Source organism: Rattus rattus, chromosome 6 (genome assembly GCF_011064425.1).
Source record: "Rattus rattus isolate New Zealand chromosome 6, Rrattus_CSIRO_v1, whole genome shotgun sequence".
In the NCBI taxonomy this organism is placed as follows: Eukaryota; Metazoa; Chordata; class Mammalia; order Rodentia; family Muridae; genus Rattus; species Rattus rattus.
Window position 1 is genome coordinate 86365965 of NC_046159.1, and position 27946 is coordinate 86393910.

The 27946-nt window shown below is 48.1% G+C and overlaps 1 protein-coding gene across 1 annotated transcript; it reads right to left on the reverse strand.

Annotated features, from left to right (window-relative positions):
• Window positions 1-436: 436 nt before the first annotated feature.
• Mturn (maturin, neural progenitor differentiation regulator homolog) lies at window positions 437-18326 on the reverse strand. The gene is made up of 3 exons (XM_032906456.1): window positions 18093-18326; window positions 9979-10101; window positions 437-1681 (listed from the first exon to the last, which is right to left on the reverse strand). Exons 1-3 carry the CDS (start codon window positions 18252-18254, stop codon window positions 1571-1573), a joined length of 396 nt encoding a protein of 131 aa, XP_032762347.1. The 5' UTR covers window positions 18255-18326; the 3' UTR covers window positions 437-1570.
• Window positions 18327-27946: the final 9620 nt, after the last annotated feature.

Below are 27946 nucleotides of genomic sequence, written 5' to 3' on the forward strand. Positions count from 1 at the left end.
AGAGAAGTCACTTGGCTTGGAATTAATCATTAATAAGCTTCTCCCAGAAAATAAAACACACAGGTACAAAAGCGCAGATGGAAACCAGTGTGTGACATCACCCAGCAGCTGAATTCTACAATGCACCAAGGAGTGTGGCACCCTTCGAACTGCTCCTGGGTTAAACAGAGAATGCCCAGACACGCTGGCCATCCATGCAAGCTTTTGTTAGCATAGGCGGTCATGGTCTTCACCCTCATCTTCTTTTTTTATTAATTTAAAATACTACCGGTGTGTGTGTGTGTGTGTGTGTGTGTGTGTGTGTGTGTGTGTGTGTGTGTGTGTGAAACACTCCCAAACCAGAAGCACAGAGGAATCAAACATTGTCAAAGGGACACTTGTTGCACCCTAAGTTATGAGAACCTGAGACACAGAAGGGTCTCACAATGGCATCAGAGAATGTCCTGCTAAGTATTTATTGGCTAAATAATGACAGCAGTTACTTCTGGGAGTTGTCTCTGTGTCCCCATCATTAAAATCATCCTCTTTTAACCAAGCATTCCCGTAATTAAGATTCTTGCTTTCATGCCCCTTTAAAATTTCACTGCAAGTAGGTTCCCTAGAGGATTTAATTATAATTTTAAATAAATTAACTCACTGGGAGCCTTTCTTGACATTCTCTAAAAAATAATAGATTAGGAAAGCAAAGGATTCCATTATATTAATATTTTTATCCTAGTTTATTTTCCTGTTAGAGTTATCTATGGCTTCAAAGCTTAAGGGGCACTTGCTCAGATCCTGGCTGTTCCCATGATGTAATAAGTTGCCATCTCATCATAAAGAGAAAAGGTAAATGTTTCATATGCAGGTTTATAAATAGCTTAGAGACATCAGTCATTTATATCTTTTGCCCCATCTACACTTTCCACTATAAGAATTTAAAAGTGGCTTTGGAATCAGCAGGTTTTAAAAACGATCAAACAACCACGAAACATTTACACCGGCCAGTGGCTGGCTGCTACATGCCCAGGTAACCTATGCAACCATGGTGAACTCTCCAAGGAGCCTCAGCCGCTCTCACCTTCTGCGTTTGCACGTGTGCAGATCATGACTAGATATTAAAACTCATGCTTTTTAAGCAAAACCTTTCACTGACGGACACTTAAAAGGTACATAAAACGTTCAGGCTGCGTTTCTCCTCCGTCATGCTTTTCCTCAGCAAGGTCACCTGTGAGGACTCAAAACACATCCTTAATACATTCAGAGTTCTCTACATTCCAGTTAGGAAACATTAATCCTCTAACATAAACTCAAGAGGGAACAGGCAGCCACAACATGGACTCTAACTTCAAAAGCTACCAAGACATCTCCATAGAGACCCCCGCCAAAGTGGGGCCGAAATTCTGGTCACTTCTGAGCAAATCTCATCACAGATATTGTGTGGTCATTTCAAAGGTATTTCATTTTCATTTGGATGCCAGGAGCCAGACGTCCTGTTCTTGAAGAGCTAATGCAAAAGGGCTACCCCAGGAGCACAGGACCCCATGGGGTGCACAGGGCTTACTCCCCTTCTGCAAGGTGACCTAGACGTTTACTGCTGGCTGACCCCCATTTGGGGGTGGTCCGACTCTGGCTCCTCCTCCTCCACATCTGCACTGTACTCTTCAAACGCGTCGTCATCTGCGTCTGGAAGCCCCAGCAACTACAGAGAAGAAATCAGACAAGAAAAGCAGCAGCTGTAAGCATTCCAGGCAGAAGTCCAAAGGCATCACGCGTCCAAATTCACCCGCTTAGCAGACTCAACTCCCCCGCCACGGCCTTCACGAGTGTAACAGAGGTCACACTGAGTCTAAATGGGTCGGTGCTTTCAATGGCTACCTGGGGGAGGTACAGCCCCACAGACCTCACGTGTGGTACACCTGCTTGCCACACCAGGGTGTTGGTGAATCCCACCACAAGCACTGCTGATGTCCCCAAATCAACCCTCTGCTTTTATCTCCTCCCCACAAACACTTGGTTATTCATTATAAGTGGCACGTGGACAAAAATGCAAATCAAGTAGGATGTACAGTAGCAAAGGGTTACATTTTAGGGCATGTTAGTAAGATAACACCTTACATATACTTAAAATTGAATTTTTAAATCATTTAATAAGATGAATATAAAGTGTAAAAACTTAATGATGATACAGATTTTCTTAAAATTCATATGGAATGCACAGAGAAAAAAAGACTGTGATTAAGTATATTCAAATGTTGAGCTTTCTTTTAAAATTTTACATTTAGTCTGTGTGTTTGCATGCATGTCACAGCATGTATATGGTCACAGGATAATGTGCAAGAGTTGGTTTTTCTCATTCCATCATGTGATGCCCAGAGACTGAACTCAGGTCATCAGGCTTGGCAGCAGGTGCTATAACCCACCAAGCCGCCTCATTGGCCATTTTTATTTTTTGTAAAAATGTAGTGTGTGTGTGTGTGTGTGTGTGTGTGTGTGTGTGTGTGTGTGTGATGTAAAGTATTTCTATAAAACTGGGACTGTGAACAACTTTTTTCCATTTCATCTTTAAATTATTTTACATTTATTTATATATGTGTGTATGTATCTTATGTACATGTATGTGTATGTGTGTATATGCATGTGTATGTGTGTATATGTATGTGTATGTGCATGTGTGCGTATATGTGTATGTGTGTGTATATGTATGTGTATGTGTGCATATATGTGTATGTGTGTGTATGTATTTGTGTATGTGTGTGTATATGTATGAGTATGTGTGTGTATATGTACATGAATGTTTTGCCAGTATGTATGTGTACTATGTGCATGCATAGTGCCCACCGAGGTCAGAAGAGGGCCACAGATCTCCTGACACTTGAGTAAAGGATGTTGGTGGGCCATCATGTGAGTTCCGGGGATCAAACCTGGGTGCCCTGCAGTCGCTCTAAATCATTTCTCCTTTTCATATCTGTTCCACAAGCATTCTATGATGTCCTATGATTATGATCAGGGAGACATAACAAATTCAAGATAAACACTTTTCAGTTTTGCAAACGCATGCATGTCTATGTTTTTGGTGTGCACATTTGAGTACTGGTGCCCTTGGCAGCGAGAGGTGTAGGATCTCGTGGGGCAGGCAGTGGTGAATACAGGCCAGGCAGTGAGCTGCCAGTGTGATGCGGGGAGTCAAGCTCAGGCCCTCTAGAAGAATGAGCACCCTTAAGTGGTAAGCCCATGACAACATTTTTTAATGCCATTGGTCTCCCATTAATACTGATTAGCACTAATCGCTCACAATCAATAAAAACCAACACTGCGTGCTGGCAGAATGCCACAGCCCTCGGTGCTCCTGGGCATCTGTATGGGATGATGGAGTCAAGAGTGACCAAGAGGCATTTCACCCCAGATTTGTCACCTTCAGGCCACTTAACTAAGTGGTCCCAGTGACCTAACGTTAACTGCATTAAGACATTAAAGGTAGGCCCGTTCATTCCTCATGTGGCTTCTCTATCACCCTGCTCCTCCTCCTCCACTCTCCCTGTGGCTCAAATGAGGGAACAGTAAGCCAGATGTCCCCACTAAGACAATGCCTATACTCTTAAGTTCTGGGACGCTCACTCTCAGACCCCCGGAAAGCAGGCAGGGCAAAACCATCTGTGAGGCATGTCTGGTCTCGAGTCAGGATGGCCACAGACAACTGCAGATGCATGCTGTCTCTGGAGAGCTCACGGCAGCCAACAGCCCAGAAAGTTGCTGCTCACTTGGGAAAGGGCAGCGAGAGCTTGTCCATCCTTGGCACACCGATCTCACCTGTCTGTGGAAGGAAAGAGAAGTCCCCTTGTCTCACAACGTGCTGTCTCTTTCCCACATGCTAAAGAAATCCAAGATAAAATTTGCCTCCTGAGAGAGAAGGTCACAGTGAAAGCGGACAGCTGCTGTGCTGCCGGTCCGTTTTCATTTGAAGAGATGCTGACAACAGCTCTCACGGTCACGCGAGAGGAACGCTGCAGCGTCTGACAAAGCAGGAATGATGGAGCAGCACCAGGAGCTTCCGCATCATCTGAGCAGCAGAAGAGGAGACACAAGGCCACTCTGTAGAGTGGAATGCCACTAACTGCCAGGCATCCGTCCAACTGGCCACTTGGAAAGCTGGGTTCTGAAGGATTCTGAGACCCAGTGAGAAACTGTAGTTTAGTTAGCCATGACATTCGTGGGTAAGAATGGTACGGCCAAGGCAGGTTTGTAAACATTCTTCCTCATGGGATACTTGGGTTACTCAACCCCAACCCATGCCCTATGTAGCTCTCAGTCCCCTGTCATGGACTCAGCATGCCTTGCGGAAGTAGATCCAGCAGACAAATGAATTAGTTAACCACACCTCTTCCCCTGCCGAGCTTCCTACCTTACTCTTCCACATGACTTCATACACAAAGTTCTAGTTCTGCAATGTCAGCCTCAAAGTAGACCCTTCCCTGGCTATGTAGGCCTCCATTGGAAAGGAAGAGCTGCCACACTTGAGAACTAACGTTCTCTAGACCCTGGTCACCTATGGGACTAATTTTAGGTCCTGTGAACAGAAGTGCAAGTTAACCGAGGCTGTGACTGGCATGTGGCACCCTGAAGGAGCGCACATCAGCCACCTTGGGCTGATGATGTCTTTATGCTGGGAGTGGAGGTGTACGTGGCCTCTAGAGTCTGGAACATCTTGGATCTGCTAGAAGGTTGGGGAATACAATATGTCCTTTCAGCTTCAGGTTTCCCCGCATGCTTCTTCCAAGGGAGAAGCACCATCTCTCACGCTTGACCATGTCTCTGACTCACCAAGAACACTACCTACAATGCAGATCCTGGCATGCTGAGCCTGAGGAGGGACCCGTCTCTGCGTTTCTGCTCTGAGGGGGCCCAGAAGCCCCACCCTGGGCACAAAGACCAGTTAAAGTATTGGGGGATTTAAAACCGCCCGTCCTAAAACTCACGATGAGTTTCAATCCTCATGAGTCCTCTCTACATTAGGAGGGAGAGGCAAGATGGAGGTAGGGGTTGAGTTGGCAGGAGCAGCAGACACGCTGTGGTGGGGGCATTGGCACTGTCCTTCCTAAAAAGACAAGGTTTTGTTTCTTTGTTTGTTTGCTTTGTTTTGTTTTTTCTTTTGCTTTTCTTGAGACATGATTTCTTTCTCGGTTTAGTCCTGGCGGTCCTGAATTTGTTCTGTACACAAGGTTGACCTCTCTCAGTGATCTGCCTTGCTCTGCCTCCTGATTGCTGGGATTAAAGGCATCACCACCACCTGGCTAAAAATGACAAGGTTTGAGTGTTCACAACATGAGCAGAAAACAAAAGATATGGAAAGGTTAAATGTCCAATTTTTAATGTCATTCATGCAAATCCACATGGGCAAGAAAAAATATCTTTCTCTTGGGCTTTCTGTCCCACTTGGGCAGCTTGGCAGTGGTGGAGTCTTTCCCTTCTTCAAGGCTACTGACCAGATGGCAGGAACGGAAGCAAGGATTGCACTGTTCTGGGCCATGAAGATTTTCTTGTGTGGTATCCTCCCTGCCTCCCCAGCCACTGGATGCAGCCTTAAAACACGGTTTTCCCTCTCACCGGTGTTCAAAATCAAGAGTGTTTTTCTGTTAGGAACCCTTCCTACAGTGTCACAGCATCCTCTGAGATAAGACTGGGCCACCCAGAAGAAGAAGCCACGGAAGCCACATGAACTGTAACCAACCTGGGCCATCACAGTCATGTTAGCCAAAACATCATTTAACACTGCCACAAGCACAGGGACAGTGCCCAACCTCCATGAAGGAGAGAGGGCAGGGAGGCTCCTCCCTGAGAGAGCAGCCATCCCTTATGCTCACATAACTTGAGGGGGAATCTGGCACCAGGAGACCGTCTCTTCTCTCTCTCGATCTGCTTGCTTATCAGCAATCAAGTCTGTCATTCATCATCAAATAAGAGATGAAAAAGAGGCACATGTGACCACCATGGTCGCCATTAGAGAGACAAGAATTGCTATCACTGGTGCATTAGCTAGGTCGATCATTCGATGGCCAGCAACAGTCACCTGTGGGTGTTTTTCTAATCACCTCTGAGGTCATTGCCAGAGCAGTGGGTCGCAACAGCGAGTGCCAATGTCATTTGCACTCATGAGCCAATAAGATCTGACATGCTCTGGTGAGGAGGTAAGAATCAGGCTGAGATTCTCCCTCGTGAGGCAGAAGGCTGCTCTAGTGGAGAGAAATGGGCTCGGTCTAGATGAAAAGATGGACAGTTGCATCCAGTGACCACGTCCTGACACTGGGGCAGCTGGACCTGGAAAGTTGTGTGTTGGTGGTCTGATTTAGATATTCCCCATGGATCTGCAGGACAGTGAAATAAGAGCCGGTCTCATTTTAAACATGGAAACGTAGGAAAACTGCAAGAAGCCACGTAGCAAGGGTCAGGGCACTCTGTCCTACCTGGGGTATTTCTAAGGACTCAGACAGGAAGCTGAGATGGACCCTGCCTGGGTCAGCTCTCCTCCTGCTCAGTGTGTCTCTAGGAATATCTGCAGGAAGCCATTGCCTGGTACTCAGATCCTTAGTGACTTCCTCCCTAACTTCTAGCATTTCTGACACACAGCATCGTGCAGGATGCCTGAGCCAACACAGGCTCTGCCTTTACCCTGGCTTCACCCTGCTCTGTGCTCCTCCTAATCAGCTCCCAGCAGGCAAAAGCCAAATGTGCTGTGCTGTCCTTTACCCTCCAGAACAGGGCGCTGGCAATAGACAATTAGAACATTTTTGTGGGAAATCTGATGAAGCAGAAGAAAAACAGAAGGGGGGAGGATGGCTCAGGGGGGTGGGGGGAAGAGTGACATTTTCTTCAGAGATCCAGTCAGATCTCAGAGTATATGGTATGAGGCTCTCTGATATTGATTATTTTGGTGGAGGAAGGGCAGGCAAGATGAAGGGAACGCAGCCCACAGACACAGCTCCATCCAGGTGGCACGGCCTTGAGGTGATACTGCTCTTCAGGCTGCGGCTGCCGAGGGCCCAGCTTTAACAAGGTCAAGTAAACAGGGTTGACGAAGCCCCTTGGGGGCAGTGGAAGGCTACAGAGAAATATGTCCTTATCTCTGTGGAGAGATTGCACAAGGCAGGTGACTGGCTGATGACCTTGTGAAAACAGTCATGACTGGAAGAGGGCACACTGGCATATTAAAGTCCCACCTGACACCCAGAATGCAGCTGTCTTAAGTCACAGATGAATACATTTGTCTCGGTGATGCCACTATGGAACCACTGACACCCCAAGGAACACCCAGGGGAATACGGCACTGGTTTCCTGGCTCAGACACTTCCTGACTGGATAATAAGGTCTCCTCTCAACTAAGACAGCAGCCGCCAAACCCTGCCTGTGCCTTATTTCAAAGAAGGTGAGAGCAGCAGGGAGAGGAGGGGTTTCCCCATGACTTCTTGGTCCTGCCAGACTGGGCTCTCACAGCACCAGGCCCTAGATTTTCCTCCCACGAGCCCTCCCAGCCTCGGTTTACAACTGTGAAGCTCCTTCATGGCAATACCAAGAAACTCAGGTTCATCTTTCCTCATTTGCTTAGACTCCACTTCAACTCAACAGCCAGGCAAGCTCGGCCTGCTTTCTAGACATCTCCAGCATCCCGGTCTCTTGTTCCACTTTTGCTATTTTTAAGCTGGCCTCACATCTGCCTGGAAGACGGCACTGCTTTCTGCTCTGGTCCTCCTCTTCCTGCTGACAGACAATCTGAGCTCTGTAGTCTGCAAGAGGGCACCTCTCAAGAAAGGACATCACCTTCCCCCGACCCCCTTCCACCCTGTTCTATTTCTTCATGCTCTCCATAGCTGGCAAACCCAAGTCCTTCCACAGCTATGAGACCCTATGTCTTCCTGAACTCCTCTCTCACAGTGCCCAGGTCCCCAACTCCAAACCCTGTAGCTCCTTGGATATTTCATATGCCAGGAACACAGGCAATCTCCTAACCCTTGGCTTTCAGAGCTGTCTTTGTGCCTGACACCCCTTCCCCTGGCTCTTCCCACGGTCACTGCTGACTCTGAAATCTCTCTCATCGAAGACTCCCAGACCAAAACTACTGAAGTTCCCCATCTTCTAATGGTGGACTGAATGATTAGGACCAACCCTTCCACTGAGAACAGCTGAAGTCTTTCTAAGCATTAGACATGGAACTGACCTCTTGAGTACAGTGATAACTTGGAGGCCAGAGAGGTCAGCCTAACCTGGCTGGGAAAGTAAGAAAGTATACTATACATACAGGCCAAAGCCCAGGGTCCCTAAAGGAACAACTACAGCAGGCGGGGTCCCCACTTCCCCAGGAGGCCGCCAAAGCTCCACCTTCCTGGGACAATGAGCTCATAGAGACAAGGTCTGAAGCCTGGCTTTTTCGTTTGTTTTTTTCTAATCACCCAGAGTGCCTAGGAACTATAAATCAAGCAGCGAAGGCCACCTGAGGCTTAAAAGGCTCTCAAGTCCTAGCAGGTCCAACAAAAGTCCTCTCTGAAAGGTACTATCCTCCTGGGTCTCCATTTATTCCTGTCCACGAACTCACAAACATGCTAACCTGCACTTAGACAATGCCACACACAAACGAGGGACACCAGAAGTTTGAGCCAGGAGACATGAAGGGTGCCAAGCAGACTTACTAACCTTGAAGTGTTTGAATGTCAGACAGGCTGTTACGCAACCAACCTCCCTGTTCAGAGGACTACAAAGCAAGCTTGAAACGTTTAGTAGAGAGGACTGGAAACAGTTGAGAAATACACAGAAATTCCACAGCACACCACCAAACACGTGCACTACGACCACAGTGGGCAAAGAAGCAAGCGAGGGCGGGGCATGTTGTGATGCTGGGGTTGACGATGGAAGGGAGGGAAGTACAAAGCCATCAAACTAGGAGCGAGTATTCGTCAGCTAGCATGAAGGCAGACCACCCACTTGCCACGGAGATACAGTCTGAGATCCTGAGAGGGGAGGCAGGCTTTACGCAAGTGTGTTTGACAAATGAGACAAGAAGGGACTCGTGACCCAAAGGCACCCTTCCCCATAGGCACAAGCGTGGGCATCCTTTTATCTAAATCTCCAGCCATACCCCTCCTCCCACCCCGGTGCAAACACCTCTACGATAAAAAGCAAAAGCAAAGCAACACGAACAAAAACCATGGCTTCCGGGTGGATTTGGGGTTTACTGGGTGAGAACAGGAGTACCCCATTTACTGGGTGGGAACTGGAGTACCTCATTTACTGGGTGAGAACTGGAGTACCCTGTTTACAGGGTGAGAACTGGAGTACCCCATTTACTGGGTGGGAACTGGAGTACCTCGTTTACTGGGTGAGAACTGGAGTACCCTGTTTACAGGGTGAGAACTGGAGTACCCCATTTACTGGGTGGGAACTGGAGTACCCTGTTTACAGGGTGAGAACTGGAGCACCCTGTTTACAGGGTGAGAACTGGAGTACCCTGTTTACAGGGTGAGAACTGGAGTACCCTGTTTACAGGGTGGACTGGAGCACCCCATTTACTGGGTGGGAACTGGAGTACCCCCGTTTACAGGCTGAGAACAGGAGTACCCCATTTACAGGGTGGGAAGTGGAGTACCCCATTTACAGGGTGGGTACTGGAGTACCCTGTTCACTGGGTGGGAACTGGAGTACCCCGTTTACAGGGTGGGAAGTGGAATACCCTGTTCACTGGGTGGGAACTGGAGTACCCCGCTGTCCCGTAAAGGCTCTGTGCCTCCACCATCAGAACTTCTATTAACAGCCTTTGGCCCTGCACCAAACACCCATGGTGCATCTGTAACGATGCATTGGCTTTCAGCCTCCCCACGGTGGCTGCTATCTCTACACTACAGACAAGCAGACAGGAGAACAATCCTGGGTCTGCCCACTTTCCCACCCATCCCTGCTATCAGGGTGCAGTTGCAGAGGGGTACAGGGTGGCTTCTGAAGCCGGGCAGCACCTACAGGTCTGAAGGACTTGAAGACTTTTTCCAAGACTTCCTGGAGCGTTTTCTTGCCGCAGGAAGAGATGTAGTCCTGCGCCAGCTGCAAGAAGGGCAGGCAGTCCTCGCTCTCGCTCCACACGTGCTGCGGCCCATGCGGCAAGGAGGAAACAAAGAACACAGTCATCATCCCACAGCTTTAAGAGCCCCTCCCTCGAAGTCAGCCTCCATTGCGGAGTGAAATCCACCCCCCTTTTCTTCATTTGTTTGCATTGCAAGGGATCCATGTCAAATCCATAGAATTCCCAGAATTCCCAGAAGCTCTCTGGTCTCACCAGTGGGGCCAACAGGTAACACCTGCCCGAGGGTGACTTTAAAAGCTGGGGTGGGGGGTGGGGGGGGGGTGGGGGGGGGGATCAGAGCCTTCAAATTCCTTAACTTTGCCTCCAGCTCCAGCTGAAGAATTAATTAACTAGTTTGTAATCATGAACTTGGAACAAGGTGTTCCCTCTTGGGCAGATCAGCCCTTGAGTGGGGATGTTGGTAAATTTCCTCAGGATAAAATGAATTTAGGAGGATACACAAAGTCGGCTGTGAGTCAGGTAGGCACCCTGGTCTCCTCTCAGGGTCCACATTAGGCACATTAGGAGGACATCCTACCCTGGCATCATGTTCAACCTAGCACATATGCTCAACAATCTGCACCCAGGTTTGCTGCTGTTACTGAGGCTGGGGAGCACTTATCTATGCGAGGAGGTCCACGTCACAACACCTTTCAAATTAAAGCAAGGTTTCCCCATAATGGTCAAAGCTCTAGAAGAAGCTAGAGAAACAGACTGTGGGAGTCCGGGTGAGGAGGCAGTAGTTCTGCAGAACCAACGGGCCAGGAACACAGGACACCCCACAGGGACCACAGGTCTGTCTCAAGGCTCTCAACTGAAAAGGCAGTGCTGAGGCCTGGGCAAAGGAAGGAGACACAGAGGCCAGGCAGCAGGAGACAAGACCTACTTAGAAGATGGTCCAAGATGTCTCCGTAGCATCCTTCGCCTGCTTCTCTTCATGTGCGTGAGCGGTCATCACCCTACAAAGTTCAGCTTGCCACCCAATGACCACATCTCATCCTTCTCACTGCTGGATGTCTAACAAGGGCTGTGTAGATTCTCCACACAGCTGGGGTCTAAGTGGGGACAAGCAGGTGCATATGTCTCCATACTCCGATTTTCCGTGTCACTGTCTTGATGGTGGCCTTCCGACCCACCCAGCTGCTCTAATTCCAGCAGTCTCCTCCTGTGTTCCCTCAACTCCCTCACCGAGTCACTGGAGAGCTCCTCAGACCCTTCCCTATCACAGACCCTAACACCACGGAGCTGCTGAATGTCACATATACACCTACTTCTTACACGGTACAGAAGGCTAACTACAGAGCACTCAGCTCATTGTCTTGCCTATTCTCAGTCGTCAGAGACGCAGCCAAACCATCCATGCACTTAGCTAATAAGCTTTGCACCGTGCTCGCTTCCACACCACATCTGTAGCGTTCCAGATCCTTTCAAATTTGAATCCAAGGTAGACATGGGGTAAATACCTAGCAGCACTTAGTGTTACGTCTGCCTGCCCTAGGCACTGTGTCAGTGCAAAGTCAAAAGTTAGAGGCGTATCAGTGCGTGCACAGTGCTGTCTGGCAGCCTGGGCTTGGTCTGTATGTAGTGGGCACAGGGTGCTTTCTCCCTTCTGCATCTGCAGTGAGAGAGGGTACCAAGCTGGGCTTCCCACTTGCCACAGGCAGGAGTCACAGGATGAGTAAACCCGATACCCAGGGTGACTTTGCTGTGATTGCTCTCCTAGGCCACTTGGGTTGAAATCAATTCATAAGCAGGCAAATCTAAAATGAATTCATAAACAAAACCTTATAGACTTCTTTTCTTTTTAAAAGTGCATTTGGGCTTTAAATTACAAAGTAAGCAGAAGTGTCTCGTTTAGGCATTATAAGAACGTCTGCATGCCCAACGCCTGGCGGTAGAGAGCATCAGACATTTCTAAGCTTCTTTAGCCTCAGGAAGACATTCTTCATCCCCCCTCCCTCTCTCTCTCTCTCTCTCACACACACACACACACACACACACACACACACACACACACACACACACACACACACAATCTCCTGTCTCCACTTCTGGAGCTATTTATTGCTCTATGTAGGAGAATTTAGACTTGGATCCCAGGACAGGGTCTTGCCTAAAGAGCCTTCAGCTATTAGTCTAGCTTTACCCAGAGTCCCAGCCTTGTGGGTTTTGTGGACTTAAGAGAAAAAAAAAAGTTAAGGATCTGTGAAAGTGGCTAAGAAGTTAAGAACACTTGCTGCTCTTGGAGGGGAGCTGGTGTGTTCCCCGGCACCTCCATGATAGCGCACGGCTGTCTGTGACTCCGGTTCCAGGGTAGCCAGCACCTCTGTGGGCACTGGGTCCACACGCAGTGCACATACAGACATGCAGGCAAAAGGCTCATACACACAAAATCATAAATAAATCAGAAAAAATGAGGAAAAATAACGAAACTAAAATCACTGTCTGCAAGGTACCATGAAGAGACATGGGGCTTGGGTCAGACAGACGCAAGAGGACACAACTTGCTAAGACACCATTTACAGACTGCTAATTGTCTTTTCCTACCGTCTTTACAAACACAAAGTATTTAATTTTATTTAAACTACTTTTTTCAAAACTAAAGCTATCTAGCAGTGTTAGAATACAAGACAGGATGACCTGAGACGTAAGCCTGAAGTGTGTGTGTGCGTGTGTGCCTGTGCATGTGTGCATGCATGTGTGTGCATGCGTGCATGCGGGTGTGTGTGTGTGTGTGTGTGTGTGTGTGTGTGTGTGTGTGTGTGTGATGACAAAAGAAAAAAATGATAAAAGGAAAGAAACACAAAACCCGACTGGAGAAGAGAGCAAGCAGCCAGGAGAGAGGCAGAGCCTCCCATCAGGGTCTGTCGTTAACTCCATACAAAGACAAATTGGGTGGCTGGAGTCCCAGAGTCCTGGGTCATAAGGTACAGCCACTGTAACCACAGCTGAGAAAATACTTCAAGCACATATAGCCAGACACCCGCATTAGCCAGGGAAAAACTACAGGAGGCACTGGAGCAAGCGGCTGCAGCCACAGAAACAGCCTAGCTGGAAGGTCAGACTGAAGAATGCTGGGTAGGGAGGGTGCTTGGAGCCCCCGTGAGTTGCAGGCCTCCTGTGATAGCGGGGGCTGCCGAGGAGCAGAAAGAGCAGCAGATCTGGGATTAATGGTTGACAGTCGCCTGGATGCTTGATGCAGACTTCCAGACCCGCCCAGAGTTTCTGAACGGAAGTGGGCTACATTTCAAATTTTCATGGAGAACTCAAGCAGTTCCACTACTGACCACAGCCATGAGCTGCAGTGACTTGGCCTTCGATGCCCCCACCCTGAGTGACCTGCCACTCCTACAGCAAGTGCCCGATGGGAGCACTGTGACTTCCAGCCACCCGCACCTCTTTCTGTTACATCAGGCCTGAGTTCACCCAGCTAAGACGACACAAGAAAGTCACCTATAGGGAGTGTGTTCTACTTTCTATAGAGAGATGACGAGATCTGGTCACCAAAATGTGACATTAGATCACTAAGCTAACTCAATCGCACTGAGTCCTTCTTGTCCTGGGGGGAGGGGAGCATGCTTCGAGACTTGCAGCTATGAAGTAGTGAGACCAAGAGGGGCTCAGAACACAGATTATCCCTGAACAGCAAAGCCCACTTACTTCACATTTCTATTGTCCTAAACACTCTAAGTAATGTAACCCAGGTAAGGCATCCAGGGTTAGGTGCAGGGCGTGTGTACATCATTTCACATACTAGCCCTGAGCAGCCTCAGATTTGGGCATCTAAAAAAGTTCCTAAAACCAATATCCCCAGGGACCATCCCGGCTGAAGGGTGGAGTGTCTACTACTCTTGCTCTATTTTTATTTAGTGTCTCTTAATCTAAAATTGCTATCTGTTCACATAGCAGACAATACAGAAACCACAAGCCACCTTGTGGCACCCAATGTACTTGCACGCCCAGTGGGGAGAGCACAGTCAGCCATAACTAAGGCAGCCAGCTCATTGTATTGAGCATTCTGTCAGGGAGGAAACTGGTGCTCAAAAGCTTAAGTACCTGGCTTGTGGCTACACAGGCGGCAGAAGGCAGAAAACATCCCATAGAGGTTGTGCTTGCTTGCGTGCCCTCAACGGCCTCGATACCTGCTGCTTAAGGGAGCCTTGGCACAGCCATGTGTAAGTCACAGACAATGGTTATATTTAGAGGAGGTCTGAAAGTCACAGGCCGCCTATCAATTAGCAGATAAGTAACTGCTTGTTCCCAATCATCTGGGCGCATAGCGCCCCATCGTACCCTCTTCGTGATTAGCTCCCCCCTGGAATAGCTTTTTCTATGAAGTGTTCCCACTGTGCGCTTGGCTCCTCATACAGTGCTCGCAGCAGCGATGGGTCACAGTAGGGTTATCCCACTCTGGATGGAGCCACCAAAAGTAGCGGGTGAGGAGATGGCCTCTCCTCCTTCTCACCATTGCAAGACCGCAGCGCAGCTCCATGTAAATGCACCACAGACTTGCTCACGGATGGGAACCATGTAAACACGCATGTAAGGGCTGACCACGAGTCCCGCCGTGAATGCTGTTCCTTTAATGATATGACTATTGCTACTGTTTGGATCAGAGGGGATGAAACTGCACAAAAATGTGCATCCGAACATGTTTCTGACAGGTTGTCAGAGCGGTGGAACTGTAAGGGAAACCGGCCGTCCCCGCAATCAGTAATTTCTATACAGGTGATCTGTAGGCACTCTTCAATTAGTGGACAACGGAGGAGGGCAGCCAGAGCTCCAACTGGACACAAACTGGCACGTTTGTGAGCATACAGGGGCACATGACACACACACACACACACACACACACACACACACACACACTCACACTCACACACTCACATACACTACAGTTCTGTTCCCCCATACCTGAATGGCTGCCCACAATCCCCTTCTTGGGGATGATCTTTCTGAATTGGTAGAAGAGAGAACTGCCGGCTAGTTGTCAGTTCCTGGCCCCTCGGCCTGGGTGGCACAGCCCTTCCTTTCACTTGCAAAGCTGTAATTCCCAACATGGTGGGCAGTTTGGAAAGGGGTTACATCGGCAGGTAGCCTGTGAGGTGAGGTGACAACAAAGAACCTAGGAGCTGCCCTGTTGGAGTGGCCTTCAAAGTCATCTTTGTTCTTGAGCCTCTGGAACTACCGTGGGCCAATTTTCAGAGTCTCTTACACATTAAGCCCCAGTTTCCTCACCTGTAAAATGGGTACAACATCTACCTCATAGAATTTTTGTGTGGCCCAGAAAGGAAACAACTTTCAAGGCTGAGCAGATGGCAGAGTGGATAAAGTGCTTGCTCTACAAGCATGAGGGCCTGAATCTAGGTCTCCAGCACAAAAGACAAGACCCTGTGGTCTGGATGGCCAGCAAGAGTGTTCTAGGCAATAGCAACAGAATAGCAAAAGAATAGCAAGTGGTAAGGCCCTGAGCAGGAAGTGCCTGTGTCGTAGGAAGTGGTAGGAGACAGGTCACACAAAGGCTTGAGATCCCCTGCTTCTGCCTTCCGAATGCTGGGATTCCCATCATGCCCAGCTCCGGATCATATTTTAGCTACTTTAGAGATGCTGGTCGGGATGCTTGGGTACAAGAAGAGACATGTGAGGGTTCACCCCCAAGTGCCCTCACAGGCATGGAGGAAAAGGGCTCTGCATATGCCTTCCTCACAATGCTGGACTCAGAGTGGGGAAGAAGGGTGGGGAGTTAGGAGGTTTGGAGGCTGGAAGCTATCGAGTGGATGGCAATGACATTTACAGCGATGACACTAGCAGGGACTTCCAAATAGGAGCACTATAAGCTAGACATGCTTCCAAGCAGTCCTGCCAGGCATTCAGTGACAAGAGGCTGCCACTTGAAGTCAGGAAACAGGAGGACACAGTTGTTTAAACCTAGCAGAGAGTGATGTTCCCAAGAACACAGACAGAACTGTGCACTTGGGTGTCTGAACGGAATCAGGGCTAACCATTGCTACATACCTTCAGAGCTAACCAGCTGTCCTTATAGGCATAGTGTCATCATCGGCGAGTTGGACAGCTCTGACCAAGGAAAGAACAAGCCTTCACCGGTGTTTGCAACTATTTAAGTGATCTTCAACTTTGTAAACTGAAAGATAGTAGCCTTACTGTTAACAAACTCTCCAAATAGCAGAGATGCTACTTCACTCGGGATTTCCTCAAACGCTTCACAGATATTCCTAGAAAAACGACAAGATTCCCAAGGCGAGCATTTAACACACCTGGTGTGATGCAGATTCGAGGGCAGTTTAACTAAAAAACAAAACAAAACGCCCGTGGCTGGCAGCCTGTCCATCACTGCCTCCAGACACTTGGAGGAAGTTCTAGTTCTAGTGTGTCCAAGGAATTCCCTTCCATCCTCCTTATCTCCTGCACTGAATGGCCAGCCATTGCTTTGCTCAGGTTCTAAGTAAGGGCAAGTCTGAGCTTACATGACTCAATAGCCTGTCTCCACTGTGAAAGCCGCCCTGTGTGAGGTATGATTTTTGAAGTGGGGTCTCAGAATCCTAGGCTGACTTGGAACTCACGAGGCCTCCCGGGAAGACCTTGAACTTCTGATCCATGTGCTTCCACCTTTAAGGGTAGGGATTGCAGACTTGTGACACCCCTCCCCCCACCACCACACATACATGACAGACACACTTTTGCAGTGTTGGGGAATCCAACCCACGATTTTACACACACTACCCAAGCGCTCTACGGAGCTACATCCTTAGTTTCCGATAAGGGTTTTTTACAAAGACAGTGGGGAACAGCAGGTCTCTCTGAACTTTAAATCTGCAGGACTCTTGCTATGTATCAGACTGCCAGGTCTACTTCAAGGATTGCCAGAGAACTGTTATTAGAGAACTAATTTTGTGGATAGGCAACTCAAGGGAAGACAAGTGAACAGAACCTAAATCTAGCTGCCACCCAAAGCCAGGAGCATACTTTATTGGGCAGATGTGCACCAGCCTGCACCTGTCCTGTCCGGGTCTCACGGATCCTAGGCTGAACTTCCACGGATAGATGAGGTGTGCCGACCCAGGGTCCTGGGGGGTATGTCCAGTTTTGTCATTCCACCTTATGAGCCAAGTTGGTCGATGTACCATGCACCATCCCATCTCCCTCTGCAGCAGCAGCGCCTCCAGCCTCAGGCCGTCGACCACGCGACCACGCGATAACCCTCATTCCCCAGCTGCCACCATTTTACATTTGGGGACTATTATTTACAGAGCTTACAAACACTCCATGGCGCGCCATCCCGCCCTGCCTCCACACCTCCTATCACAACCTCGTGCTCTTCGCATCTCCTTTCTAAACTGCCAGCGCCAGAATACCTAGTGGGAGGGATGCAAGCCAAAGGTTTGGCCACTGTAGTTTCTGGTTCTGGTCCCTCTGGACCGGGGTGTGGGGGTTCTACCTCTGGAAAAGCCGAATGGCCTCGGCAGGGAGACAGTAGCCTCATGGCAGGCCAGAACCCGCATGGGCTACACACACTTGCTGGCAGCGCATTGAGGAGCTAGGGAAGCAGGAGACCTGGGATAGGCGTGCCCCCGCGAGCGAGCGTGCGTGCATGCGCCTGCATTTTTAAGCTCCAGGGCGTAACTCCGCAAAGAGGGTCCAAAAGATCTAGCATTGCGGGTGTGGACAGAGGCTTTGTGTCCGTTAGAGGGACTCGCAGGCTGGGGAGGGGTCCCTGCTGGGAGCGGCGGCTGCAGAGTTGTGTCTGAGACCCGAGGGGGACTGACACGGCTCCCGGACCTCGGATCCTGCCGCAGGGACTGTGAGCCCCGCCCGGTGGGTGCTACACAGAGGCTCCCCTGGGATGCTCTTAGCCACGCGCCGGGTGCGGGATGGTCCAAGAGGTCGCCACACCTCCGCTCCCCGGCCCCCTGGCTCCCTGCCACCGCTATCCTCCCCACCCGGACGCCCTGGAGGAGTTCGGGCGAAGCGGAGCGCGTCCGTCGCATATACTCACAAAGCTGTCGCCGCAGCCGTTGTCCGGACACAGCACGTAGAAGGAGACGCCCGGGTCGGCGTAGAAGTCCATCCTGAGCTCCGACTCCTCGGCGGCGATGAGCTCAAAGGGCGTGCTGGAACACCACTTCTCCGCGACATCTGCCAGCTGCTGGAAGTCCATGGCGGCGCCGCCCGCGCCTCCTCCGGGGCTCCCGGCTCCCGGGTCTGTTTACACCGCCCGCTCCGCCTCCGCCCCGCCCCCACCCCACCCCACCGCACCGCCCGCCTTGAAAGGAACCCGAGCACCTCCGGGCCCCGCCAGCCCGGGGCCGCCCCGGCTCGTGACGTCACGAACTCTGGCCAATCCCCGGAGCCCAACCCGGCGCGGCCCGGAGCCTGGTGTCGTCAGGGTGTGGGCGGGGCGCTCATCTCTGCATGTGGCGGTCGGGTGGGGCGGGGCTGGCTCCGGCCCCCTGGCTTGGAGCCAGTTTGGAAGGCTTTCTCTGGAATCCGCTATAAATGCGAGGGGCGCGCCCAGAGTTACAGACTGCATGATCCTTGCCAGGGCTAGCTGTAGAGGTGCTGCTACCACCCGGGGAAACAGCTTTGCTTTCTTCAGAAACCAAAATTCGGTCCTTCAAGGAATCCTGGATGTGTTTTCTAGACTGATTTCGAAGGAAGCGTACTCTTAGGCGCACATCAAGCTGCGTGCTTTTTACAAATATCTTCACTATGATTTGGCTTGAATTTATGTTAAATGACCTAAAATGGCCAACTGTTGTTTTGTTGGTTGGGTTTGAGGTTTTATTTTGTATTTTGAGTTGCTGGAAAACTGAACCCAGGGTCGTGCTTTTCAGGCAAGTTACCACAGAGCCACACCTCCACCCTGCTTGGAAAACAGGGAGCCTGCCTGTGGACTACACCTGTTGAATGTTCTGGCTGCTGCGTGCCCAACAGACACACTGGATTACAGGGAGTACAAGAGTCCTCTTCTGAACACTTGACTTCCGGAAGGGACACATTAAATAGCATTCGTTCTATAAACATCCATCCGTGGTTATTTTTAAAGTGTGCCTTTTAACCAGGAGCCTTGCTAGCTGGGGTGTAAACTTGAGTGGGTTGGTCTTCACCTCAGTTAGCTGGCAGTCTAGCCAAGGGGAGCCCAGCTAATGCACCTGTTATTCCAGGCAAGAAACATTATTCCACAGTTGTCTGCTTTGATCATTTCTGTGGCAGTATTTTCTTGTCTTTGCATTTGTCTTTAGACTGTGGGGCTGATTCTTCCTCTACTTCCTGCCCTCTGAGACTAACAGAACCCAGTAACATAAACTCACCTTTTAGAGAGGTGTCCCACGAGCCTTGCTCCAGAGCATCTGTGAGCAGGAAGGATCTCCTCTGGGAAAAGGTGGGACCCAGCTGATCTGCTGGTTGGAAGCTGTTGGCTCTGTTAGCAGTTTTTCTTATGCTGCAGTCTGGTTACTGTGACACTGCCGCCAGAGACCAGCACAGCATGGGTCTCTGGACCCATGTGTTCAGTATCAATGGGGGTGATGGGAAACGAGCTGGAAGAGTACAGCTCTGACTGGTGATGCAAGGCTAGGACAGGTGGGAGCAAGAGCTCGGATGGTAAACTGTACAGTACTTGACAGTGTGCATCTGTGAAAATGGGTATATATTTATGACCTTGTGGTAAGGATCTGAGAAAGTGTGTGTGTGTGTGTGTGTGTGTGTGTGTGTGTGTGTGTGTGTGTGTGTGTGTATGAAAAGAATAGAATTCCAATGGGGTCCCTTTTTACATTTTATTCATTATTTTTTATCTGTATGAGTATTTTTGCATAAATCTGTGTGTGCCTTGTAAATGCCTGGTGCCCATACAAACCAGAAGAGGGTATTGGATACCCTGGGACTCGAGTTGCAGACCTTTGTAAGCCACCATGTGTGTGCTCTGAATCGAATCTAAGTCCTTTGGGAGAACAGCTGAACGCCTTAACCACTGAGCCGTCTCTCGAGCCCCGGGTTGTTTTAATGTAGGAAATTTGATCATATGCCTAAGCTAATAGCAGTACTCTTTGGTGTCCAGTGTGTGGAGCAGTATTGATTAACTTGGCACTTTGTTAAACCAAGCATGAATGTTAAATTTTCGATGCATGCCGATCTGACATTGCATTTAGGTAAGATGTGTAGAAGTATGCATGGGCTTGAGATGGTCTAACATCCAGAATGGATGCTAAAATTTAATGGTGCGTTAATTGCATTCATCTCTCACAATCCACATTTTGACTGAAATAATGAAACAAGAGGGAGGGGTTGTCTTTGTTACACAGGAACGGAGTCTGGAGGCGGGCCAGTCAGAACACATCTGGTGAGTCGTTGATCACCAGGCTTCCCGGTGAGAGCCTTCATGCAGCTTGACAGATGCATTGAGGCAAACCCATTTCTGCTGCCTCACTGGAGACACACATTAGAACAGAGGCGGTATAGCAGACGTGATGGGGTAAATGCTGGTAAAGCTTGTAGGCTTAGATGTTTTAAAACTTAACTTTTAATACGTGTTCTCAACACTTCAACCCCCGACCCCCTTTTAGCCCACTGTGTGGAGGTAGGGGAGAAAAAATGGTAAACAGGACAAAGGGGTGTGGACCTGTTTAGAAGTAGTTCTTTGGGGCAGTTCCAATTTCCGTTGTCAGGATACCAGCAGCCCCGTTCGGTAGTGTCAGGACAGCAGGCAGGAACCAGCAGCTGTGGTGTGATCCAGCAGAAGCAGCCAGGCCTCAGAGACAGGAGGAGTGATTAGGAGCAGCGCGGACCCAGGAAAGTTCTCCACTGTACCTCTCTCAAGGAAGTGAAAATCAGCAAAGACTTGAGACCAGCGAAGCATTGCAAGGCTAGCTATGCAAGCACGAGGTTATTATCAGTTGAGTCCTATTTATACTCTCTCCAAACATCACCATGTCTTCCCACGGGTCTTACCTCAGCAAAACACCGCATGCGTCTGCATCACATGACACACCCAGAGATTTCCGCTTCAAAGCTTTTTGGGTTTGTTTGGTTGGTGGGTTTTTGTTTTGTTTTGGTTTTGGTTTTTGGGGTTTTTTTTGGGAGGGGTTGGTGTGTGTGTGTGTGTGTGTTGGGGATGGAGAAACCCAGGTCCTCTCACATGTCCAGCAAGAAATTTCCTGCTGTGCTGCAGGCCCAGCCCAAGGCTGCTGTCTTTTAAAAGTAAAATTCTGATACTTACAGAAATGCAAATCAGAGAACCAGAGTTGGGCTTGACTCTTCAGTGATGCCTTACTTCTGTGACTGAATCAGGAATGCTGAAGGGAAGTGCAAAACCTGGGCAAAAGGCCATCAGCAGGAGGAATGAAACGACTTAGCTGGATGCAGTGTTGCACTAAAGTTGGTTTTCTGTAAAGCAGCTCAACAACAAACTCTAGAATCAGAACACCCAGAAAGGCAGGCTCTGAACTCATTTGGTGTTTTCCATAGACGATCTCAGTGTCCCAGTTAGGGGTTTACTGTCGTGAACAGACACCGTGACCAAGGCAAGTCTTATAAGGACAACATTTATTAGGGCTGGCTTACAGGTTCAGAGGTTCAGTCCATTATCATCAAGGTGGGAGCACGGCAGCATCCAGGCAGGCATGGTGCAGTCAGAGCTGAGAGCTCTACCTCTTTATCTGAAGGCTGCCAGCAGAATACTGACTTCCAGGCAGCTAGGATGAGGGTCTTAAAGCCCACACCCACAGTGACACACCCACTGCAGCAGGGCCACACCTTTTAACAGTGCCAATCCCCGAGCCAAGAAACCCTTTGCCTTATTTGTTTTCATGAGTTTTCCCTGGTGCCGTGTGTTGCTCTCCTTGGGGGTGGGGGGGGGGGTGGGGGTGGGGGTGGGGGGGGGTGGGGGTGGGGGTGGGGGTGGGGAGAAACCTCAATTTAGAAATGCCTTCATCAGATTCGCCCGTAGGCATGTCTGTGGGACTTTTTCTAGATTGTTGACTGATGTAGGAGGACCAGTTCACCATGGGGAGGTGCCACTCCTGGGCAGGGAGTCCTGGAAAATATAAAAAAGATAGCTGGCCTTGATCCCAAGACAAGCCAGAAGGCAGACTGCATGGTTTCAGCTCCAGTTCCTGACTCCTAGGCTTCCTACTACGATGGACTGTGAGTAGGCTATGCTACCCAAATCATCTCTCCTCTCCAGATTGCTTTCCGTCGGTCTTTTCCAAATCACATCAATATAAAGCAAACCAATACATGCTTTCTTTCCTTTTGTGATCATAGTAATCTCAAAGAGAGGTTATTTATTACTATTATATCATCATCTTCATCAAAGGTCTCTCATCATCATCATCATCATCATCATCATCATCATCACAGTGTTGGGGGTTGAAGCTAGGGTCTTATGCATGCAAGGCTCTACCACTGAACTACAACCTCACCCTCAGAGCAAGCTAATCTAGTCCCATAAAAGCCAAGTTCATACAGAATAACATTAAGTTCTCTCTAGAAGTTTTCATAAGAAATCTGATATATATATATTTGTAATCTGGTGGCTAAGAAACCTTTACAATCACATTCATCCATGTATCTCTAAATTTGGATAAATTTATTTCCTCTTAAATTTCCCCCAAATTCTTATTTCCTGGAAGTAACATTTCTCCCTCTAAAGCTGAGATCCTACAAGCCAGAGGTCAGACAATCTCTCTAAGCCATGTTCATGAATGCTGGTGAATGAAGTAAATCATGTTTTCTTTAGCTTTAAAGTCAAACGAAGCAGGATCACAATGCTTGTAATCTTAGTATGGTGGAAACTGAAGCAGGAAGAGGGGTAGTTCAAGGCTAGCCTCAACTGCATATGGTAACCCTATTTCAAAAACTGCAACAAATAAACAAAAGCCCTCAGTTAATGGCCAAATCTGAAGAAAGAAGTATTGTCCTCTGTTGTGAACTGATTATGGATTATCCTGGTGTGAACCGATTATGGATCGTCTCTGGTGTGAACTCACCATGGATTGTCTCCCATGGGCACATATTTGGAATGCTTGATTCCCAGATGGTGGTGCTGTTTAAGAACTTGTGGATGGAGGTAGCTGCTAGGTAGAGGAACCTGGTCCTTGGGAATACATTATCCCTTGCTATTTCTTGCTTCCTGGTTTAGTCATGAAGTCAACATCTCTTCTTTTCCCCATTTTTACTCCCATTTTGTTCTACAGGGTTACCTGGGGGCCAAGCAATGATGGGTTATGCCTTCCAAAGAGCAAGAACAAATAAATCTTTCTTCCCTCCAGCCACCATGTCTTCCTCACTGTCTTGGCTACTTTATTATTATTATTATTATTATTATGATGATGATGATGATGATGATGATGATGATGACGACGACGACGACGACGACGACGGTGGTGGTGGTGGTAGTGATGATGATGATGATGATGATAAGGTACAATAACAAAGGCAACTTACAGAAGAAAACTTTTAATTGAGGTCTCATGGTTCTAAAAGGTGAGAGTCCATGACCATGGCAAGCAGGCATGGCACTGGAACAGTAACTGAGACATTACATCCAATCCCCAAGTAGGAGGCAGAGAAGGAGAGGGATCTGGGAATGGCCCTGAGCTTTTGAAACCTCAAAACCCATCTTTAGTGACACACCTTCTCCCACAAGGTCACACTTACTAATCCTCCTCCAACAGTTTCGCCAACTAGGGGTTCAAGCATTTAAACACATGAACCTATAGTGGCCATTCATTCAAACTACCTCATCTCCCATAATGCAGTTCCTTCCTCAAACCAACTCCTTTAAGTTGTTTCTGGACAGGTATTTTTGTCACATCAATGAGAAAGGTTAAAGACAAAGTGGCCTACAGCAGAACCTTCAGGACAACAGGAAGGCTTTGAGGCTTCGGAAGCTCACACGGTTCCCGGTTAGCGCTGTATCCCCACCCCTACCTCCCGCTTGTGGATCATATGTAAGCTCTCAGCGGCTGCTCAAGCGCCATGCCTGCCTGTCTGCCGCTATGCTTTCTGCCATGGTAATTATGGACTCAACTAATGCTCTGAAACTGTAAGTCCTCAATACATCCTTTCTTTGATTAAGAGAAAGACGGCAGCCTGGGGAGCACGTCCCTTAAGTATCGTCCCGCCATGGCCTCTGTTTCCAGCTTTCTACCTTGACTGTTTGGCTGCACTTCTTTGAGAGTTGTGAGATGAAATGAACACTTTCCTCCCAAAGTTACTTTTGGCTGTGACATTTTATCACAGCAATGGAAATCCTAACGAAGACAGATTGCATTCAGTGTTGTAAGTGGTCCTGAGGCAATTTAAAGTCTGAAGGAGACTGTGCACAAATCAAATACAGGCACTATGCCGTCCTATTTAAAGGACTTGAGCAACCACAGATGTTTGTATTGATGGAGACACCCAAAAGTAATTCTCACAGACATCCAGGGTGGGGCTGTGGCTCAGCAGTGAAGAACGCCCTCTGCTCTTCCAGAGGACTTGGGTTTGATTGCGAGCACCCATCAGACAGCTCACAGCCTCCTGTACCTCTAGTCCAGTGGATCTGGCGCCATCTTCTGGCCGCTGCAGGCACTCCCACACATGTGGCCCAAATAGGCACAGAAGGCACGGATAAAGAGAAATCTTAACAATTACACATGAGCTCATGACAGCACCATAAAGAAAGATGATTTAAAATGTGAGACTCAGCATTATTTTGTTGTTGTTGTTGTTGCTGTTGTTTTTCAAGACAGGGTTTTTCTGTGCAGCCCTGGGTGTCCTGGAGCTCACTATGTAGATATGGCTGCCCTCAAACTCAAAGATTCATCTGCCTCTGCCTCTCAAGTGTTGGGATTAAAGGTGTGCACCACCGCAGCCCAGGCTAGACTCAGGATTTTTTGTCAGCATCAGAAAGCCTTGGAAGAGGGTGTGTTCAGAGAGTACAGAAAGCAGAGCAGGGGTCACAGTAAGACTTGGGAAGAAATAAAATTGGGAAAAGACACAGTGGCAAGTACAGCCCAAAGCCCAACACACACGTGTGTTAGGATCCTGCATGATCTGTGTATACATGGCAATGAGGATACTGAGAGATCCACATATAGGTGTGGTGACATTTCTTTCCCAGGGTGACTTAGAACAGCCAGACGGACCAGTTCCTGCAGTGGTTCACAAGCTGGTGTGTTGTGATTCTGCCTCTTAGAAGGAAGGTCATTGGCTGGGAGCCCAGGCAGAATCAGGAGATTCACCCTCATCATCTTGTGTTTTTGGTTCATTGAGCTTCTGTTTGTCTGTGCAGACACCTTAATGACAGAGCTGCCTCCCAGTGAGTCATCATAAATGGAGGATATGTAGCTCCAAGTTACATCTAGTCCACTAACATGCTGGATTGGCCACACAGCTCTTGGATGTCAATGTTTTTTCCTTCGGGAGAACAGGACTGACTGGGAATTGCAGTTTGCAGCACCCTTCAGCCTAGATGGAAAGTCTGAAGCCCACATCGCTAGCCTGGGACTCATGCTCTCCACTGAATACACACCGATTTCCCACTTCCTGAGGAAAAGAGTCTAAGCTAGGGCCCGTCTGCACACACAGAAAGCAAGCTAAGCATGTTGCTCTCTTCTAAGGCCCACCTGGCTCAACCATTCTCCAAAGTTCACAGTGACCGTCCTGGTTAGCTGGCCGGGAGGAATTCTAAAGGCTGGAAACAGGTCTAGACCTGCACAGGAAAATATGAGCACCGTTCCCTGCAGGGTAGACCCACACTGACAAGGTCAGTACCTCTGGAAGCAGCAGCCAGTTAGTTTGGGATCTTCAACATTGCTTCTTTACTGATTTAGAAATTGAAACAGTCTCCTCTCTGAGATGTGCCTCTGAAAAGAGAGCCAAAGATTAACCACAATGAGAGCAGCCAATTCATTGTCCAGGCAAGAAGCCTATATAAACCATAAACTCTTCATCCTGATGGTGGACAGTCCCTCTCCAGGCTGTTTCTGGAGTCTCAGAAACACAGAAGTGGGTATCTTCCTGATACACACAGAGAGTAGCTACTTTGGGACCAGCTACCCAGGGAAGGAAATGGAAACACATCCTGGTCCACAAAGAGGTACTTGGACAGTGGGGAGAAGTTATGTGTTTTCCTGGGCAATCTTGTTGCTCTAAGCTTCAAGTTTAATCACAGGATGCAGCTTTGGCTCTGCCCCTAGGTCTGTGTTTCATTTTCTCATGGGTAAAATGGACACATCAGACATCTCTCTCTCTCTCTCTCTCTCTCTCTCTCTCTCTCTCTCTCTCTCTCTCTCTTTCTCTCTCTCTCTCTCTCTCTTTCTCTCTCTCTCTCTCTCTCTCTCTCTCTCTCTCCTCTCTCTCTCTCTCTCTCACACACACACACACACACACACACACACACACACACACACACACACACACACACACACACACACACACACGCCAAGGTTAGCATGAGGTACATTTCCAAGAATTAGATGCTGCCGATGTTCAGGGGTAGAAATCTGAACATAAAGTTTTATTTTAAGAATTTTCATCTGAAATCAACCAAGTAGAAACAAGAGAGACTATACAAAGAATCAAAAAACCAGGAACTGGTTCTTTGAGAAAATCAACAAGATAGATACAGACTAACCAGACTTAGCCAGACTAACCAGAGGGCACAGAGAATGTGTCTAAATTAACAAAATCAGAAATGAAAAGGGAGCCATAACAACAGAATCTGAGGAAATTCAAAAAATCATCAGATCCTACTACAAAACCCTATATTCAACAAAACTGGAAAATTTGGAGGAAATGGACCATTTTCTAGACAAATATCAGGAACCAAAGTTAAATCAGGAACAGATAAACCATCTAAATAACCCCATAACTCCTAAAGAAATAGAAGCAATTATTAAAAATCTCCCAACCAAAAAGAGCCCAGGACCAGATGGGTTTAGTGCAGAATTCTATCAGACCTTCATAGAAGACCTCATACCAATACTATCCAAACTGTTCCACAAAATAGAAACAGATAGAACACTACCAAGTTCCTTCTATGAAGCCACAATTACTCTGATACCTAACCCACACAAAGATCCAACAAAGAAAGAGAACTTTACACCTATTTTCCTTATGAACATTGACACAAAATACTCAATAAAATTCTTGCAAACAGAATCTAAGAGCACATCAAAACAACTATTCATAATGATCAAGTAGACTTCATCCCAGGGATGGAGAGATAGTTCAATATATGGAAATCCATCAATATAATCCACTATAGTAAAAAACTCAAAAAAAAAAAAAAAAACAAAAACCACATAATCATTTGATTAGAGGTTGAGAAAGCATTTGACAAAATTCAACACCCCTTCATGATAAAAGTCCTGGAAAGATCAGGAATTCAAGGCCCATACCTAAACATAGTAAAAGCAATACACAGCAAACCAGTAGCCAACATCAAACTAAATAGAGAGAAACTAGAAGCAATCCCACTAAAATCAGGGATTAGACAAGGCTGCCCACTCTCTCCCTATTTATTCAATGTAGTACTGGAAGTCCTAGCCAGAGCAATCAGACAACAAAAGGAGGTCAAAGGGTACAAATTGGAAAGGAAGAAGTCAAAATATCACTATTTGCACTTGATATGATAATATACTTAAGTGATCCCAAAAGTTCCACCAGAGAACACCTACAGCTAACAAACAATGTCAGCAAAGTGGCTGGGTATAAAATTAACTCAAAAAAATCAGTAACCTTCCTCTACTCAAAGGATAAACAGGCTGAAAAAGAAATTAGGAAAACAACACACTTCATAGTCACAAATAATATAAGATACCTCTGTGTGACTCTAACTAAGCAAGTGAAAGATCTGTATGACAA

Bases quoted from the DNA above. Each gene is read 5' to 3' on its own strand.
- Mturn (XM_032906456.1), bottom strand. From the start codon at position 18,254: ATGGACTTCCAGCAGCTGGCAGATGTCGCGGAGAAGTGGTGTTCCAGC. The intron at 10,102-18,092 runs GTGAGTATATGC...CATGGGCCGCAG, and splicing joins ACGGCTGCGGCGACAGCTTT to CACGTGTGGAGCGAGAGCGA. The intron at 1,682-9,978 runs GTAGGTGCTGCC...TCTTCTCTGTAG, and splicing joins TCTTCAAGTCCTTCAGACCT to TTGCTGGGGCTTCCAGACGC.